This window comes from Oryza glaberrima, chromosome 2, assembly GCF_000147395.1.
Source record: "Oryza glaberrima chromosome 2, OglaRS2, whole genome shotgun sequence".
Taxonomy (NCBI): Eukaryota; Viridiplantae; Streptophyta; class Magnoliopsida; order Poales; family Poaceae; genus Oryza; species Oryza glaberrima.
In genome coordinates this window covers 366,339-381,656 of record NC_068327.1, presented here as the reverse complement: position 1 = coordinate 381,656, position 15,318 = coordinate 366,339, and the positions used below count along the sequence as shown (strand labels likewise).

Below are 15,318 nucleotides of genomic sequence, written 5' to 3'. Positions count from 1 at the left end.
TGAACAAGTGGACCCGGACTCCAAAGGGAGTCATGCAGTAGTGGTTTATTATGACCACCATTATTCACGGACTATATCAAATCTTAAAATCATTTAGCATTATGCAGCACATGTACACTACATCACTACTTGTTTCCAAAACAAACCGGTTCCAAGATTGCTCAACAATAATACGCTGGAGTATCAGGCATTGCCTGGAGAGGCTGGACTGGAGCAATCTATGAGCAGAGTATCATATGAGATGTAACAATTAATACGGGCCAAACCAACGGCATGATAAAATGATATAGATAAGAATCAAAACGTTAGTGACTTGCTTTGATGAAACAGGAAGACAAAAACACAATAAGAAGGATGATCACAAGAAGCACAGCCATAGGCTAGCTAATAAAGATCCCCAAAGATGACCACAGGTAGCAGCAGAGGTGAGCATCAGTTACACTAAGAAAATGGCTAAAGATAAAAACGAGTACAAACACATACAAGTGTGGATAGGACATTAGGAATTGCCACGAGCGTACAAGCAACCACCCAGCTCCATACACACCTGGGGGCTGGGCAAAGCTTTCATCCTCTTTCTGGCCTTGGGATCAATCCCCTCCAGCATCCATGACATCGACGGTGAACTCGTACTCCTGATCGCAGCCCAGATAAGAATCGGACATCAGGTAGATCATGTACTCCTTTCTCCCAGCTTCTGAAGCAGCGGTGAACTCAAGCTTCACTCGAGCCCTCTTCTGAAGTGCAACCCTCTTGATTGCAAGCAACTGATTGGTAGAGCTATCACCAATTACCAGCCACCAGCCTTCTTCCTTGGGCTTTGGGTACCTGGGGGCATGAACTGGCCCCACCTCAGAAGGCAAGTTCGTCATGTCACGCTCCAGGGTCACCTGTACAGTTACATTGTCACCAGCCCTGATATCATCACCCTCGCGAACTTCGTAAGCCATATCGACATTGGGGAAACGCTTGAAGAATTCAATGATATCCTGCAGCTGAGGGTTTGATTGCTGCAACAGATCCCGCATCTCATCGATGCTCATCTCAGCCAGATCAAAGATGCTCTCAATGGGCCTCCCTTCATTCTCCTGACATCTCCGTGCCAACTCCTTGGTGAAATGTGGAAGTTGTAAAAGAACAGAATCACGATCCCACATGCCTTGTGTCACCATTTGACTCAGCTCCATTGCATTAAGAGCAAGCGTAAGCCATCCATTGCTGGAGATAACATCAACCATTGCCTGGAGCAATCTATGAGCAGAAAGGAGTATCTCCCGCTGGTCGGCTGCCAGGTTCCCTAAGATAGTGTGCCTTGAAAAATGAGCTTGCAGCAGTGCGTTAGCCTTGACATGTGGATCACCATACTTGGGCTTCTCGATGGAAAATCTCTGGTGGCGAACAAGCTTCTCAATGAAATCCTCCTCACCAGGGCGACTGGGAAGCTCAGCATATTCTGAAGCAGAGGCTAGAATCTCCAGGAGCCCTTTCATCTTAGTCTTTTGAGTTAGCATTGAACTGAACCTCTCAATAGTTGTGTAGCTAATGTAGTAGTACGAAGCAATCAGACCAAGGTTGAGGGGCTTCAGGTACATATCCTCCTCTATAGCCACACACTTGCTTGATTCTAGGTCATTCAATACAGTCTCAACCAACTCAGATAAATGGTCCGACAAATGCCTGTGGCTCACGCCCTGCAGATTGTAGTAGTTAGGGTTCTTGGTCAGCCGCCTGTACATGAAGGTCCAAGTAAGGTAATCCACAGCATCTTGCTTGTTTTCTATGACACCAACCACCACCTCAGCGTTCATATGATCATGCAAGAAGTGGTGAAGATGGCTCTCAACAGGGAAGGCCTCAAAAAGGAACTTCTTGTAGTATTCCTTGCGAGGCGCATGACACAATATAACACATTTCCCTGAGTTATCTTGAAGAGGCCTGCTAGCATGACCCATCATTTGGAGTAGATCAGTGATTGGATAATCAGTATGAGCATTCTCCCGGCCATCATAATACTGGGTTCCCATCACAACCACCAGATGGGCAGGCAATGATCTTCCCCAGCACACAGTGCTACTCGCAACACACACTTGGATCCTCCCACCGAGAAACAGCTGCGTTACAACTTCCTGTTCCAGATCACTTAAACCTTCATGCAAGTAGCCTACACCACATTTCAGAGTATATTTAAGTGTTTCATCACTGATACCACCAATGAAAGCATCCATCTCATCTTCTGAACCAAGAAGGAAAGGTGTTCCGCCACCCTCAGCACTCGAGTATGCACACAAGTCCAATGCAGTCAACCTTGCATGCTTCCGTGTAGGCACAAACACCAGGGCAGGTTTACCATTCTTTGCATGTTGGGTAATAGCAGTGTATGTCGGCTTCGTCATTGCCTGCATCCTTGCCTCAAAATTTGCTATATCCACACCCTGAATGTGTATTTCTAATGGCACCGGCCGGACAGCTGGAGGAAAGTTGAAAAGGCCATGAGAGGTAGCACCAATCCATTCTCCGAGATCTTTAGCATTTGCAAGTGAAGCTGAAAGAGCCACAATCCGGATGTTACTGCCGATATGACTTGCAATACGCCTCATCCTAGAGACGATGACTTCCAGAACATGTCCCTTTTCAGATCCAATCAGATGAAGCTCATCAACAATGAATAGGCTGACCTGTTGGACTTGTTTCCGCTGTTTCCACCGGCGAGAGAGTGCATCCCACTTCTCAGGAGTACTAATTATAATCTCCCCTTTATCCAGAAGCTTCAAGTCAGCTGCAGTTTCACCTGTTAGCTCAACTACCCGAGCAAATTCTCCAAATTTCTGCTCCCAATCCCTGTACCTTTCTTTTGCAAGGGCTTCAATAGGAGCAATATACACAACTCGCATGTTGCTCTCACCAGATACAGCCTTCTGATGGTTTCTTAGTATAGCAAACTCTGCACAGATGGTCTTTCCACTGCCTGTTGGCGCAGCAACCAAAACACTGTCATCAGTGTTGTACAGAACAGTGAACACTTGAGTCTGGATTGGGTTGAAATGTTTGAAGGCACTATAAAGGCCTTCGTATCGTGCATTTCTCAATGCAGTAACAGGCAGTGGCTGCAGATCAAGCAATTCAGTTGGCGGAGCATATTTTTCTGGAAGAATTAAGTGCCTAAAACAGACAGGAAGAATTGTCTGAGAACCAAGCCACTTATCAGATACAACACGAATAAAGTATTGAGGGGGCAGTGGCTCGTATATTGGCACTGTGAAGTTGAGTGTATGATCTTCATCTACGTATTGTTTCTTAACCATGAAGTACTCATGGTGAAGAATGTTCTCGCCATCGTTGTCCTCAACAATAACCCAGAAAGGCTCCACATATCCATGTACCTTATCATCCCATTGGAAATCAGGAGTTATAGTCAACTCAAAACCCAAAACCGTACGAGTAATTGGCTGAACATGGGCTGAAAGATTCAACTTTGGTAACTGGTGGATGCACTTGTGCAGTTGCCTGCCCATCTTCGGGAACCGAATTAGTTCACCAATTTCCTGAGATGATAGGTCGTAGTACCTCTCCCAAGCCAATTCTTTTTTCTCCAGTTTCATTAGGATTTCCTTCGGAATACCAGGGAATTGGCGCAGGGGAGTTTGGACATTCCACATCTGCTTATCTATCATCTTACAAAGATTCAAAGCCTTCTCTGCTAGTTGGGCCCATCCTCTCTTCAGAACTATCTCAAACAACGCTCGTAAGAGACGGCCAGCACTCTGTGTCATAAAACAGATAATAATAAGCAATCAATTGTCATAAAACAGATAATAATAAGCAATCAATTCAAATTCAGGAAGCTTATTCAGCAGGGAGAACATGTTACCTGTCTGATGTAGACCATATCGGAGCTAAGCGAAAGACCCTCCAATTTCAGCCTAGAAATATATGCTTGCAGCAGAACATTGATCTTTGCACTGGGCTCCTCCAAGCTTTCTTTCACAGGAATAGGCACACGATCCAAAAGCTTAGCCAGCTCCATTTTCTCATCTTGTCTAACACTGACATACTTGAATTCTTCACTGAGTGAAAAGAGCCGACATAGCTCAATATCACCCATTGTAGGCTTCAGGTACTCATTGTAAGTTGAAATAGTCCCGTGGCTAATATAGTAATAACTAGCAATCCTTCCTAGGTCAGTAACCTGGAAGTATCCTGTTTTCCTGTCATACTTTATCAAATTGTTCCTATCGAGCAGATTTGCAGCAGAGTGCACCTGCAGAAGCACAGAAGTACAAGAATCAACAATTGATTGAGCATGGACTAGAAGGGGTAACAAAGCAGTTAAACATCAAGAGAGCATACAGAGAAACCATACAATATGAACAACACAGGCATGAATCAATTGTCAACTAGATGCTTCAGCTATGGAATTCAGCCAACAAAAATAATGAGTTGAAGTTGCGCACTTTTTACGCATTTTTTACATGCTACCTTACCCTGTAGTTCGAGTGCTAAATTGATGCACAATGCTACATCGGTAGTCAAAGATGCGCATACATTTCAATAGAAGAGACTGGCTTGTATCATGTTGCTATTGGACAAAGAGAGCAAATATACAACTATTAAGTGTCCAGCAACAAAATATAAAGCTACACTGCAAAGAGCATTCGGACAAATAAAATCCAAGGCCATTATCCTATTTCTATTATACACTAGTACATGCTAATGAGTCTATGATGCTAGTGATGATTAAAAATACCCTATTCCAGTGTGAGGGAATTAACTTTCTGTAAACAGCATTTCAATACTGAGAATTGAGTACCTCAGTAAATGCTATATTAGATTCATGTAACTCTTGAACACCAATATTCAGATAAGAGTTAAAGAAAACTTGGACAATGAATTAGAGAACATTGTGGCAATTAGTGCATATGTACAAGGATAATATGTGAACAAACGCTAAGGATGAAGGGATAAGTATAACAACTCTATAGAAGATAGAATATAAGTATGGTATCCTCTTACCAAGTCAGCTCTCCTTTCATCTAGTGTTTTATCAGTCTCCATGATATCTGCCGGTAGACCATACAATGTTGGATTCCGGAGCATCCGGATGTAGAGGTAGGTGTAGCCAAGCCATGAGCATGCCTCCCGAGCATTCTGAATAGTCCCAAGAACAATCTCTGCATTTAATTGATCAGCCAATCTGGATATGAACTGACTCTCAATAGGCAGTTGTTGATTCATTAGAGACAGGTAATATTGCAATTCACTGTGGCCAGTTAGGATTATTCCCTCTCCATGTGTATCATACTGTGGCCTGCCAGCACGGCCAAGCATCTGCATGACATCTAGAGGACTCAGCTCTGTCCACGCACCCTTTTCAGGATTGTAAATCTGGGTACCCTTTATTATAACAGTGTGTGCAGGCAAATTGACACCCCATGCAAGGGTGGCTGTTGAGACAAGGACCTGTATATGCTTATCGGCAAAAAGCTCCTCTACAAGCTCACGGTCTACCCTTGCCAACCCAGCATGATGAATAGCAAACCCATAAGGCAAAAGGTCTTTAAGGTCACTGCTTTTTACTAGTTCTGCCTGACTCCCAAGAATCTCTTGGCTTGCACTATCATCCTTCAAGAAGCGGTTTAACGTGTCATTAGCCAATGCAGTATCTCTGATGGCACGGGCAGTTTTCGCTGTCTCCTTCCTCGAGTGCACGAATATAAGCACTTGATGCTTTCCAGCAGATGCCATAACCTTCTCGTAGCAAATCTCATTCATCAGCTGAAACCTCTGTAGTGGCTTCCTCACAGTGATCCCTATGTATTGCTGAGCAAGGGGGCAAGGTCTGTAGCTGTTATCGAAATGGAAGAGGCCATCAGAGCGAACACGCAGGAAAACCGCGACATCTTCATAGTTCGGAAGAGTTGCTGAGAGACCAACTAGACGGATATGTTCTTTGGTCGTCTCAATCTGCCGGACAGTTCTAGAAACAATGCTCTCCAGAACAGGCCCTCTGTTGTCATGAAGTAGATGGATCTCATCAATGATTAGAAGCTTTACCATTTGAGTATAGGTTCTGTCACCTGATTTTCTTGTGACAATGTCCCATTTCTCAGGTGTGGTGACAATTATCTGTGTTTCATCAATCTGCTGTTTGGTCAGGTTCTGGTCTCCACTGAGCTCTCTTACAGTAATACCATACGCACTCAGCCGAGCCGACAAATTTCCAACAACTTCGGCAACCAAAGCTTTCATTGGGGCCACATAGACAATTTTGTACTTGGTATTGTCAAACACTCCATCCTTCATATGCAACCCAATCTGCTGAAGGATTGTGAGCACAGCCACATTGGTTTTCCCAGCACCTGTTGGAGCACAGAGGAGAATATTATCTGGTTTGAAAAGGGCAGTCTCATAAACCTTGCTCTGAACCCTGTTCAGCTGTGTCATCTTAGCAAAAGCTGGTTGAGCCCACTCTGGCATATCAGATATCTTGACAATCTTCTCTCCAGTTTCATATGGCTTAGCTTTTAGCGCCGGCACATGGACTTCCTCATACCCCTTATGAGGGGTTCTGAATGATCCTGGAGGAAGCTCACATTTCTTGTTGGCCATCAAGAGACCACCTTGGTGGAAGGACAGGCTGTCAAGATCAAGCAGCTGCCTCTGGCCTTTCAACCATCCACTCTCCATATCCCGGTCAACTGCCCTACGATCCCTCGCACCATCAATGCCAGTGTTTTCGCTTTTAGTAAGCCTCTTGGCCTCATCCCTGATACTTTTCTCTAGATTCTTCTGCCTCTCCTTTGCAGATGCCCTCGTTGCATGTAGCTGCTCCAATATCGGAGTTAAAGTTGGGTTACCCATCATATCTTCCTCAATCTTCTTCCGCTGTTCCTGATCTTCAGCCCTTGCTAAACGGGTACACCAAACAATCTTGAGTCGGTTGCGTAGTAGCAGTTTAATGAGATCAAACTTTTCATAGTCCAACAGCATGACAAGCCGATTCTCGACATCTCTGTCATCACCCTCAGCAATTATCTTCAAGATCTCCTCAGCAAGCTTCTGACTGTGCTGCGGATCAATATCTTCGTATGCTTGCGAGACCTTCCTCTGAAGCCAGTAAGCATCAATGTCTTGTACATTTATGGTCAGCCCCTCGTTGGAGTTCTGCATATCATCATCATCTAACTCGCCACCCATTTGCATAGCACCAGGGGCATTCGACTCAGGCAAGTCATCATCTTCATCTTCATCCAAATCATCTTGCACCTGACGAGGAGAAATAATGAAGGCCTTGTAAGTAAACACTAGCATAACATGCTTTAGCCATATGCAGGAAAAGAATTGTAAAGAGAAACACCAAATGTACCTGATCGAAATCGCTCTCCTCGTCATCTTCGTTCTCTTCAAATTCAACAGCAACGCCGATGTCATCATCCAGCGCTGTGTCCATGCCATCACCAGATGGCGCAGCAGCTGAATCACCAGCCGAGGCATCATGGAAATCCGTGATGAGCTTCCCTATGGAGACGATCTGGTCGAACATCTGGTTGGAGATAGGGTTGAGGAGCTTCTCGATCTCCTTCTTCTTGTCAGGGCTCTTGATCTTGTCATTCTTGAGGACGGCGAGCACCTCGTCGGCAGCGCCGCCGAGCACGTCGAGCGGCTGTCCGCCGAACTGCTGCTGGATGACGCTGAGCAGGGCCTCGTAGGCGGCGCGCGTCTCCTTGGTCTGGGGCTTGTAGACGACGTCGTCGGTGAGCGAGAGGACGCTGACCTCACGCTGGGCTGCTGCGGCGCGGCGCCTGCGCTTGGCGTCGTGGCGGTGGAGGTCGTCGGGGTCAGCGGCGGCGGCCTTCTTCTTGCGGGACTTGGTGAGCTTCTCCTCGAGCTCGGGGGGCTTGGCCTGGACGGCGCGGTCGCCGAAGCTCCTGGGGTCGATCCTGCCCCAGAGCGTCTCGGGCTCGCCGGTGGGCTCGTGGGTGTCGCGGGGGCGCGAGTCGGTGGTGAGGACGAGGCTGGAGTTGGCGCGGTACTCGTACTGCTTGAAGCGCGCGTGCGCCTCGGCGCCGCCGCCCAGGTTCGCCATGGCTGCAGATCGATAGGGTTTTTCAGTTGGTTTTTTCGTGCGGAAGCGGAAGGAGAAGCAGGAGGGAGGAGGAGAGGGATAGCTGGGGGTTACCTTTTGGCGAGCCGAGGGAGGGTCGGCGCCTCCGGTGATGCCGCCGCCGCCGGAGAAGGGGGAGAAGAGGGGGTTGGATTTGGAGGAAAAGGAAAAGGCGGCGATGGGATGGGAGGGACTGGATTTCTCGCGGAACGAATCGAGGCGAGCCCTAAAAGATGACGACATAAGCTAAGCTCAGGTCTGTTCGTTCGAGAGACGACGGTTTGGGCCCATAAGCCCATCCACAAAATAGTGTACTGGGCTGCTAGATTAATGTCGGTTTCGGCCCATCAAGTTGTAGCCCTGAGGAAAATAATTTGGGCCAGGTGGGCTCAACTACCGCTCAAAAAATTAGGCCCAAATTTCACCCGTTTCTCTGGGCCATATATACTTTGCACAAGCACCCTACTGCTCTCCTCATTCGGTCATTAGAGTCCTGGAAATGTAAAATGGCATATATCAACGAAAATAAAGTTTTGGAGCAAGTATTTTAGTAAGGTTTTTGTTTTAGGGTGCTACTACTGAAAGAAAAAAAATACTATCATTTTCAGGGTGGAGCAGGAATGATCATTCAAAATTGTTACTCCTTTATCGAAGACTGAATGGGGTATTCCTTTCAATGAAAATGTGCGTTGTATTTCATGAACAAGAATTTTCAATACAAAAGAGTTTGAAAAAGAAATTAAAGTCAGTATTCCATTCCTATAGGGAAACTCAAGAAAATTATTCTATTGTTAACAACTGCTAAAAGACAATTGGCTTTACTTTTGGGGATTGCTTCCAATTAATCCCTGAGATATAGTATGATCTTCTAAACCTAACCAACGATTATATTGATTGCTTAGATATACTCCAGGTACAGTAGTAGCTACTCCACACAAATGCCCTCAAAATCTGCTGGATTTAGATATGCAGAATCTTTAGGGGGGTTTTTGTGTGCTTCCAATATTTTGAGCTAGACTAGTAGTAGCGTGCCCGTGCTTTGCAACGGGAAAAAATCACACCGAGTGAAATGATGATAAATAATCATTGTGCAAATCAGCTGTAACAAAATATTTAATATAGAACTAAGAATAATTATGTCACATATTTATAATTTTCACATGTTTATAGTATTCACATGTTAGTACCCCATATAACAAAATTGATTAATGGAACGGCAGATTAAGAACCTACATATTGATACACTTCATATTTTCATGCAATACTTTGGAAAGATTGACTACAGTTTCATCTGCTTCTCATTCCTAATGCATGAAATGATACATAATCCTTTACAAAATTCTACACGATGGTTAAAGTTCTTTACGAAATTCTACACAATGGTTCTCATTCCATAGCAAAACAAATACTAACACAATTCCCATGGAAGATAGGGCTGTTGCGGGCGGAAGAAGTTTGGTGCTTAACACTTGCCTCAACACCCTCATTTCCTTATAGTGCCAGCTCTGCATTTCCATCAACTAACACCTACAGTGACTTAATAAGTCAAAGACTTCATATATTTGTATTTTTTTTCTTCATGCCAATAAACACATCCCAAAAGTTGAGTCCCTGGACAAATAAGACAACTTTGAGCTTAAGGTCTAAAGGTCAAAGTAATGTTCATGCAAAGCAGCTTAGACCGTTAACCTCTTCATTTCTTCAAATTTTAAAAACACAATACTCCATGCAACTAATACCATTGTCGAATAAACAATTTGGTTGTCCCTTAGAGAGTAGTACGAACTGTTCATTTCATATGAGTGTACACATTAATTTTATCAGCCTTAGTCAGAAAATAACCTAACTAATCACTGTGCACCAATCTAAAATTCAGGGATTAGATGCAAGAGTAATCTGCAATATTATGGTAACTTCGACATATATTTTGACAAAATTTATATTAGAGCAAGTACCCATAAGCTATAATAGTCTTCTGAACATTAAATCACAACATGAGGACCTGAACTCATGTGATTTGCAGTCAGGAAAAACCAATTATATGAATTAGTAAAAATACACAAATCTATAGTACTAACATCAAGTAATGTAAATCTTATTTGATCATGGTGGCGGACAAAACTGAAAAACCATGCTTGGAAGGTTTACCTTAGTATAAGTAGAAGGGTGAAGGTCCCCTGCAAATGGTACAAAGTGCAAATTGGACTTCCCCTGCAACTGATTTTTTAGAAGAACTTCCATCCACACTGCAGATGGTACACAAATTCATATATTTTGGAGAGAAAATTTTAAAGTATCTTATTTTGTTTGAGGATTCAACACAAAGGTCTGATCATCCCCAATTTCGTACTATATTTAAAGGGCTGTGAGCATATGATACTTACACGCAAGGATCTTGTATTGCTTAATTAGATCAGTTGTCAACCTGTATCTGCCTCAATAGTTGAATATTCTGAAATGAACAGGTATTAAATAATGTATGCGAGCAAATCGACCATTATAAACAATTATCAACTGAATGTAATAACTGCATTTGAAATAAGTAGAATATTTATCAAAGTTCATTTTAAGATTACTTATGCAACTGTTCTTTATAGTCTGCAAATTGAGAATATCTCACAAATAGAACGGTTTCATTAAATTAAAATTGCAAGGACCGTCAGATGGTAAAAATATATAGACCGTTGGATCACAGGAGATTCATGAATGATAGCGAAATCCATTAGATCAATCATGAAGCTTCTAGACGAAAGACCCTTTGCCAGAGAACTCATACGTTCCTAGACAAAATAGCCTACTCAAATAAAATACATAATTTTTCATAAACATAATACTACTATACAATATATAAATATAGATGGAGAGCACCAGCAGCTCGTCTTAGTGACCCACAACGACAGAACTCCATCCACAGTAGTGCCAATTTAATTACTCCCTTCATCTCAAAATATAGCTACCTTTAATATATAAAAATTTAACGTACTTTACATATTCTTTCATCTGAACCAACTACAACCATTTCTATTTAATTTCTTCATATACTTCTTTATCTCAATCAATCATAACCTTAACACTTTCTATCAAAAACAAAAATAAAACACAACCCTCCCATTTAATTTTATTGCCCTCTCCTTAATCCCTTCAAATAACGTAAAAGTAGCTACTCTCTATCTACAAATATAAGCATTGAAAATGTTTGAAATTTATTAAAAAATATAAGGATTTATAGAATAACTTACCTTCAATCTGACCTCCCATTCAAATTTCTTTTTATCTGACTCTAAACTATTTTCTCAACTCCTATCATTCCTCGGTAAAGGGATATAAAGTTTTATATGATCGAACATAATCTTTGTTAAATAATATGAAAATCCTTATATTTGAAAATAGAGAGAATAATCTCACAAAAATTATACCGTAATTATCAAGATCAGCGAGGTAATTTTGCTTTGGTAAAAATTTAGTTCAGTATCTACCTAAATGAAATGAAACCAAATCAGCGAGAGTTTTAAAAATAAAATACACTGACCTCCTAAATGCAGTAATAAGAGCCACAGCAAAACAAATTTCGTTCAGTTTGGATATTTTCATCAGTAAATTCACAACTCGGACACTGCTGCAATGAGATGGTTTTAATTTTCACAAAATGTTCTCATCTACAATGTAGAGTCGACCTAGTCATATGCACATCAGTAGTAACTTCCCCAAAATTTTAAGACAGAATCATAACAATCTGAACTTACCATTTCTTTGATTGACTTAGTGAAAAAAAATGGAAATAGAAAAACATAAATGATGCCTATATGATTTTTGTTGATTCTCTGGAACGAGCACATACGTTCTGATCAATCCGCTCATCCAATAACAAGAACAAAAGAAGCAGGGATAAAAGACCTAGCTACCACATAAAAGATCAGATAAAATTCAGAATCAAACAGAGAAGAGGAAGGTGGGAGCGGAAGCAATGAAGCAGTACCTGCGGTGGAGTAGGGAGAAGACGACGTCAGCAGTGACCGGTCGGCGTGGAAATCCCTCTGTGGCGCGCCGGAGACCTGCGGGGTAGGGAGACGGCGGACGACGGTGGCGGGAGAGATGGCGGACGACGGTAGAGGGAGAGATCTGCTCGGAGCAGGTCGGCGTCGGCGGTGACCTAGCGACTGGAGGGCTTCCGGCGGCGGGGATCAGTGGCGGCGCCGGTAGTTGGGGGAGGGAAAGGAGCAGAAGGGAAGGAGCGGCGGCGGGGCTGATGAGCCGGTGGCAGCACGTACGAGCCTTGGGTGGGAGAGAAAGGAGGGAGGAGGGCGAAAGTGGAGGATCGATCCGATGCGAGGTGGAGGCGCGGAGGAGATTAGAGAGGGCGGCGGCGATCGCCGATCTGGAGAGGAGGCCGGCGGGCGTGGAGGCGACGAAGGGAGGAGGGCGAAGGACGCGGCGGGGTAGGAGGAGTGGGCGTGGGGAGGAGATCGATTCGAGAGAGAGAGAGGAGCGAGCGCGTGATGGGGAGAGGAGCGATCGCGTGATGGGCCGTTGGATATGGCAATCGGATTGAGATTACGCGTGTTTGTCAGATGCGTCTGCTATGTCAGGAATCAAGACCACCACTACGAATTTTTAAGTAGTATAGATAGATTAGTTTCTTTGTAACAATTTATTATTTGGTTGCATTGCTCTAAAGCAGGTAGGTTTGGAAGAGTGTCACTTTAAATTAGCCGTCCCTTTTTTTCCTTATTAATATCGCTTAAATTTGATGGTGTGATGTTAGCATCAATAAATCAAACAATATCATGAAAGTGAAGGCGAGTAATTAAGCGGTAGAAAACTTGTGCCAGGTTATTGTCGTCTCTGAGTAACCTCCTTTTTCTCTTATCCTACTATTTCAATCGATTAATTAGTTCGGTTAGGTTTTCTCTTTGCTTTATCAAGGACTTGTCTTTCTTTTTGTTTATGCATGATGAAGTATGACTATCGCAATTCTTTCTGTTGGCATTATTACTTGGGTCCTAGAATTTTAGTTGGGCACTGACTTTTTCTCCCCTTTTGAATATATGTGAGGTAATAGCTATGTACTCCCTCCGTTTCGTTTTATTTGACACCGTTGACTTTTTAGCACATGTTTGACCGCTCGTCTTATTCAAAAAAATTAAATAATTATTAATTCTTTTGCTATCATTTGATTCATTGTTAAATATACTTTTATGCATACGTATAGTTTTACATATTTCACAAAAGTTTTTGAATAAGACGAACGGTCAAACATGTGCTAAAAAGTCAACGGTGTCAAATAAAACGAAACGGAGGGAGTACTAACTAGAACAAGAACCTGATGGTGTGTATATTGATCTTGATCTTGATCTTTTTGGAAAGATACAGTGCAGCTGCTATGACAGTGAGAGTAGTAGGAAGTAGGAACGAATCAATCAACTGGTTCTTAATTAATTTCATTTAGCGTTAATTACTCCGTTCCAAATATGAATGACTTATTCAGAATTCAGTCTATTCACCCTGCAGCATAATAACAAATCTACTATCCTTTTTTTTTTCCATCTGTAAGCAGTTTGAGATACCAGAAGGTCCATTGAATCAGCTAGCTGGCTAGTTGTACATGTGAGCAAAATGGATCATCAATTTGTCTGCAGCCTAGCTCGTATTGCTTATGAATGACTTTGTCAGTATGAAACCAAGAAAGCGACGCTTCACCAAAAGTCCATAAAGATCAAGCATGCGATGCGTTTTTTCCCTTGTCCACACGCATGCAGCAATATAATGCAGCTTCTGAACACAGGGGACAGATTTAATCCACAGAAAAAACTGAAGCAGCCAGCCTACAGCTGCTGACAAATCCACAGATAAATCCAACCTAACCTCTTTGCTTGCATTGCATAAGTGCATAACTAACCCAACAATATATATATGGAGTATACACATGATGCAAATTAAACCTTAAATGATTGGCTCCAGCTTTAGTTACGACAAGCTAAAACAGATCAACCTTAATCAATCGTTGGGTTTTCTTAGCTAGCTAGATCGTACCACTAGGTGAAGAGCGACATGAGTTACTTCGAGCTGGATAGATAGAGCTCATCAATGATAGGATGTAGTAATTAGTACTACTCCTGCTTAATTAGCTAGCTAGGCATATCACAGTTGCCTCACTCACACGGCTAAATTAAAATCAAGGCAGTACCACTCTACACTAGCTATACGCCGCTAATAAGTTGGTTTGTGATTCTCTTGTGTTTAATTAGGACTACTAATTAATTGTAATTATCTGGTAGTTCGTTAGATTTGTTTGTTTTCTGTCTCTTGTCACGTTCTATGCCTAGTACACCTCTAGCTTGCGTGCAAGATACTCCCTTTGTTTTCTTACGTATCACATAGGAGTTAAAAAAAAGGAAAGAGGGAGCATGTGTTTAAATTTCACTGAAAAAAAATCGTGTTTAACTAGCTAGCTTGGAAAACCATATCAGTATAAGATAAGATTGTTAGCACTTTCACGAAATGAACACACTAGTATGTTGTACTTTATGAAAATAAAATTTAAATTATGGATATTACACGTGTGTATGGAAATCAAAATGATTCATGACACTGTGTTGGCTGGCAGAAGAACAGTAGTCGCAGGTGAAGAAGTAATTAACACAAGTATTGCACAGTAGATTAACTGCAGGGCATGGGAGAACCCACCACTCATTAACTCATTGGTCGTAAGCTGTCGTCCTCGTGGAGTCCGTTAAACTGATCGACCGTCGCTAAAATAATCCAAAAACAACTCAAAATTTAAATTCGAGATTACTTGCGCTGTCCAAATTAACAACACTGAGTATTTGGAGGAGTGTTTATATATTATAATGCGCCGTCCACGCAAACTGAGTACAAACTGCTGGTACTGACAGGAACAACATTAACTGGAAGCACTGTTCATTCTCGATCGGCAAATTAATCCCAAATTGATTAGTAGTCGCTAACTCGTGGGGATTTGATCCAACCAACTGCGTATACGCGTACGCCGTGCATACGTGTCGGCGTGTATATATCTTTACCACTCCCAAAATTTAAATTTCATATATCTGTATCCGTACATCGTAAGGAGCCCAGAGATTTTCAAAATGTTGTTGTACTGCAAAATTATTTAATGCATCCTACTATCCCTCTCTTTAATTTTCGTGTGATGCTGTTGACTCTATATTCACCGTATGGGAAGGTACTACTCCTACTGT

The 15,318-nt window shown here is 42.6% G+C and overlaps 1 protein-coding gene across 1 annotated transcript; it reads right to left on the bottom strand.

Annotated features, from left to right (window-relative positions):
• Positions 1 to 287: 287 nt before the first annotated feature.
• Positions 288 to 8,319, bottom strand: LOC127762804 (DExH-box ATP-dependent RNA helicase DExH12). The gene is made up of 5 exons (XM_052287295.1): positions 8,177 to 8,319; positions 7,364 to 8,085; positions 5,011 to 7,263; positions 3,869 to 4,258; positions 288 to 3,761 (listed from the first exon to the last, which is right to left on the bottom strand). The coding sequence occupies exons 2-5, from the start codon at positions 8,081 to 8,083 to the stop codon at positions 591 to 593; spliced, it is 6,534 nt and encodes a 2,177-aa protein (XP_052143255.1). The 5' UTR covers positions 8,084 to 8,085; positions 8,177 to 8,319; the 3' UTR covers positions 288 to 590.
• Positions 8,320 to 15,318: the final 6,999 nt, after the last annotated feature.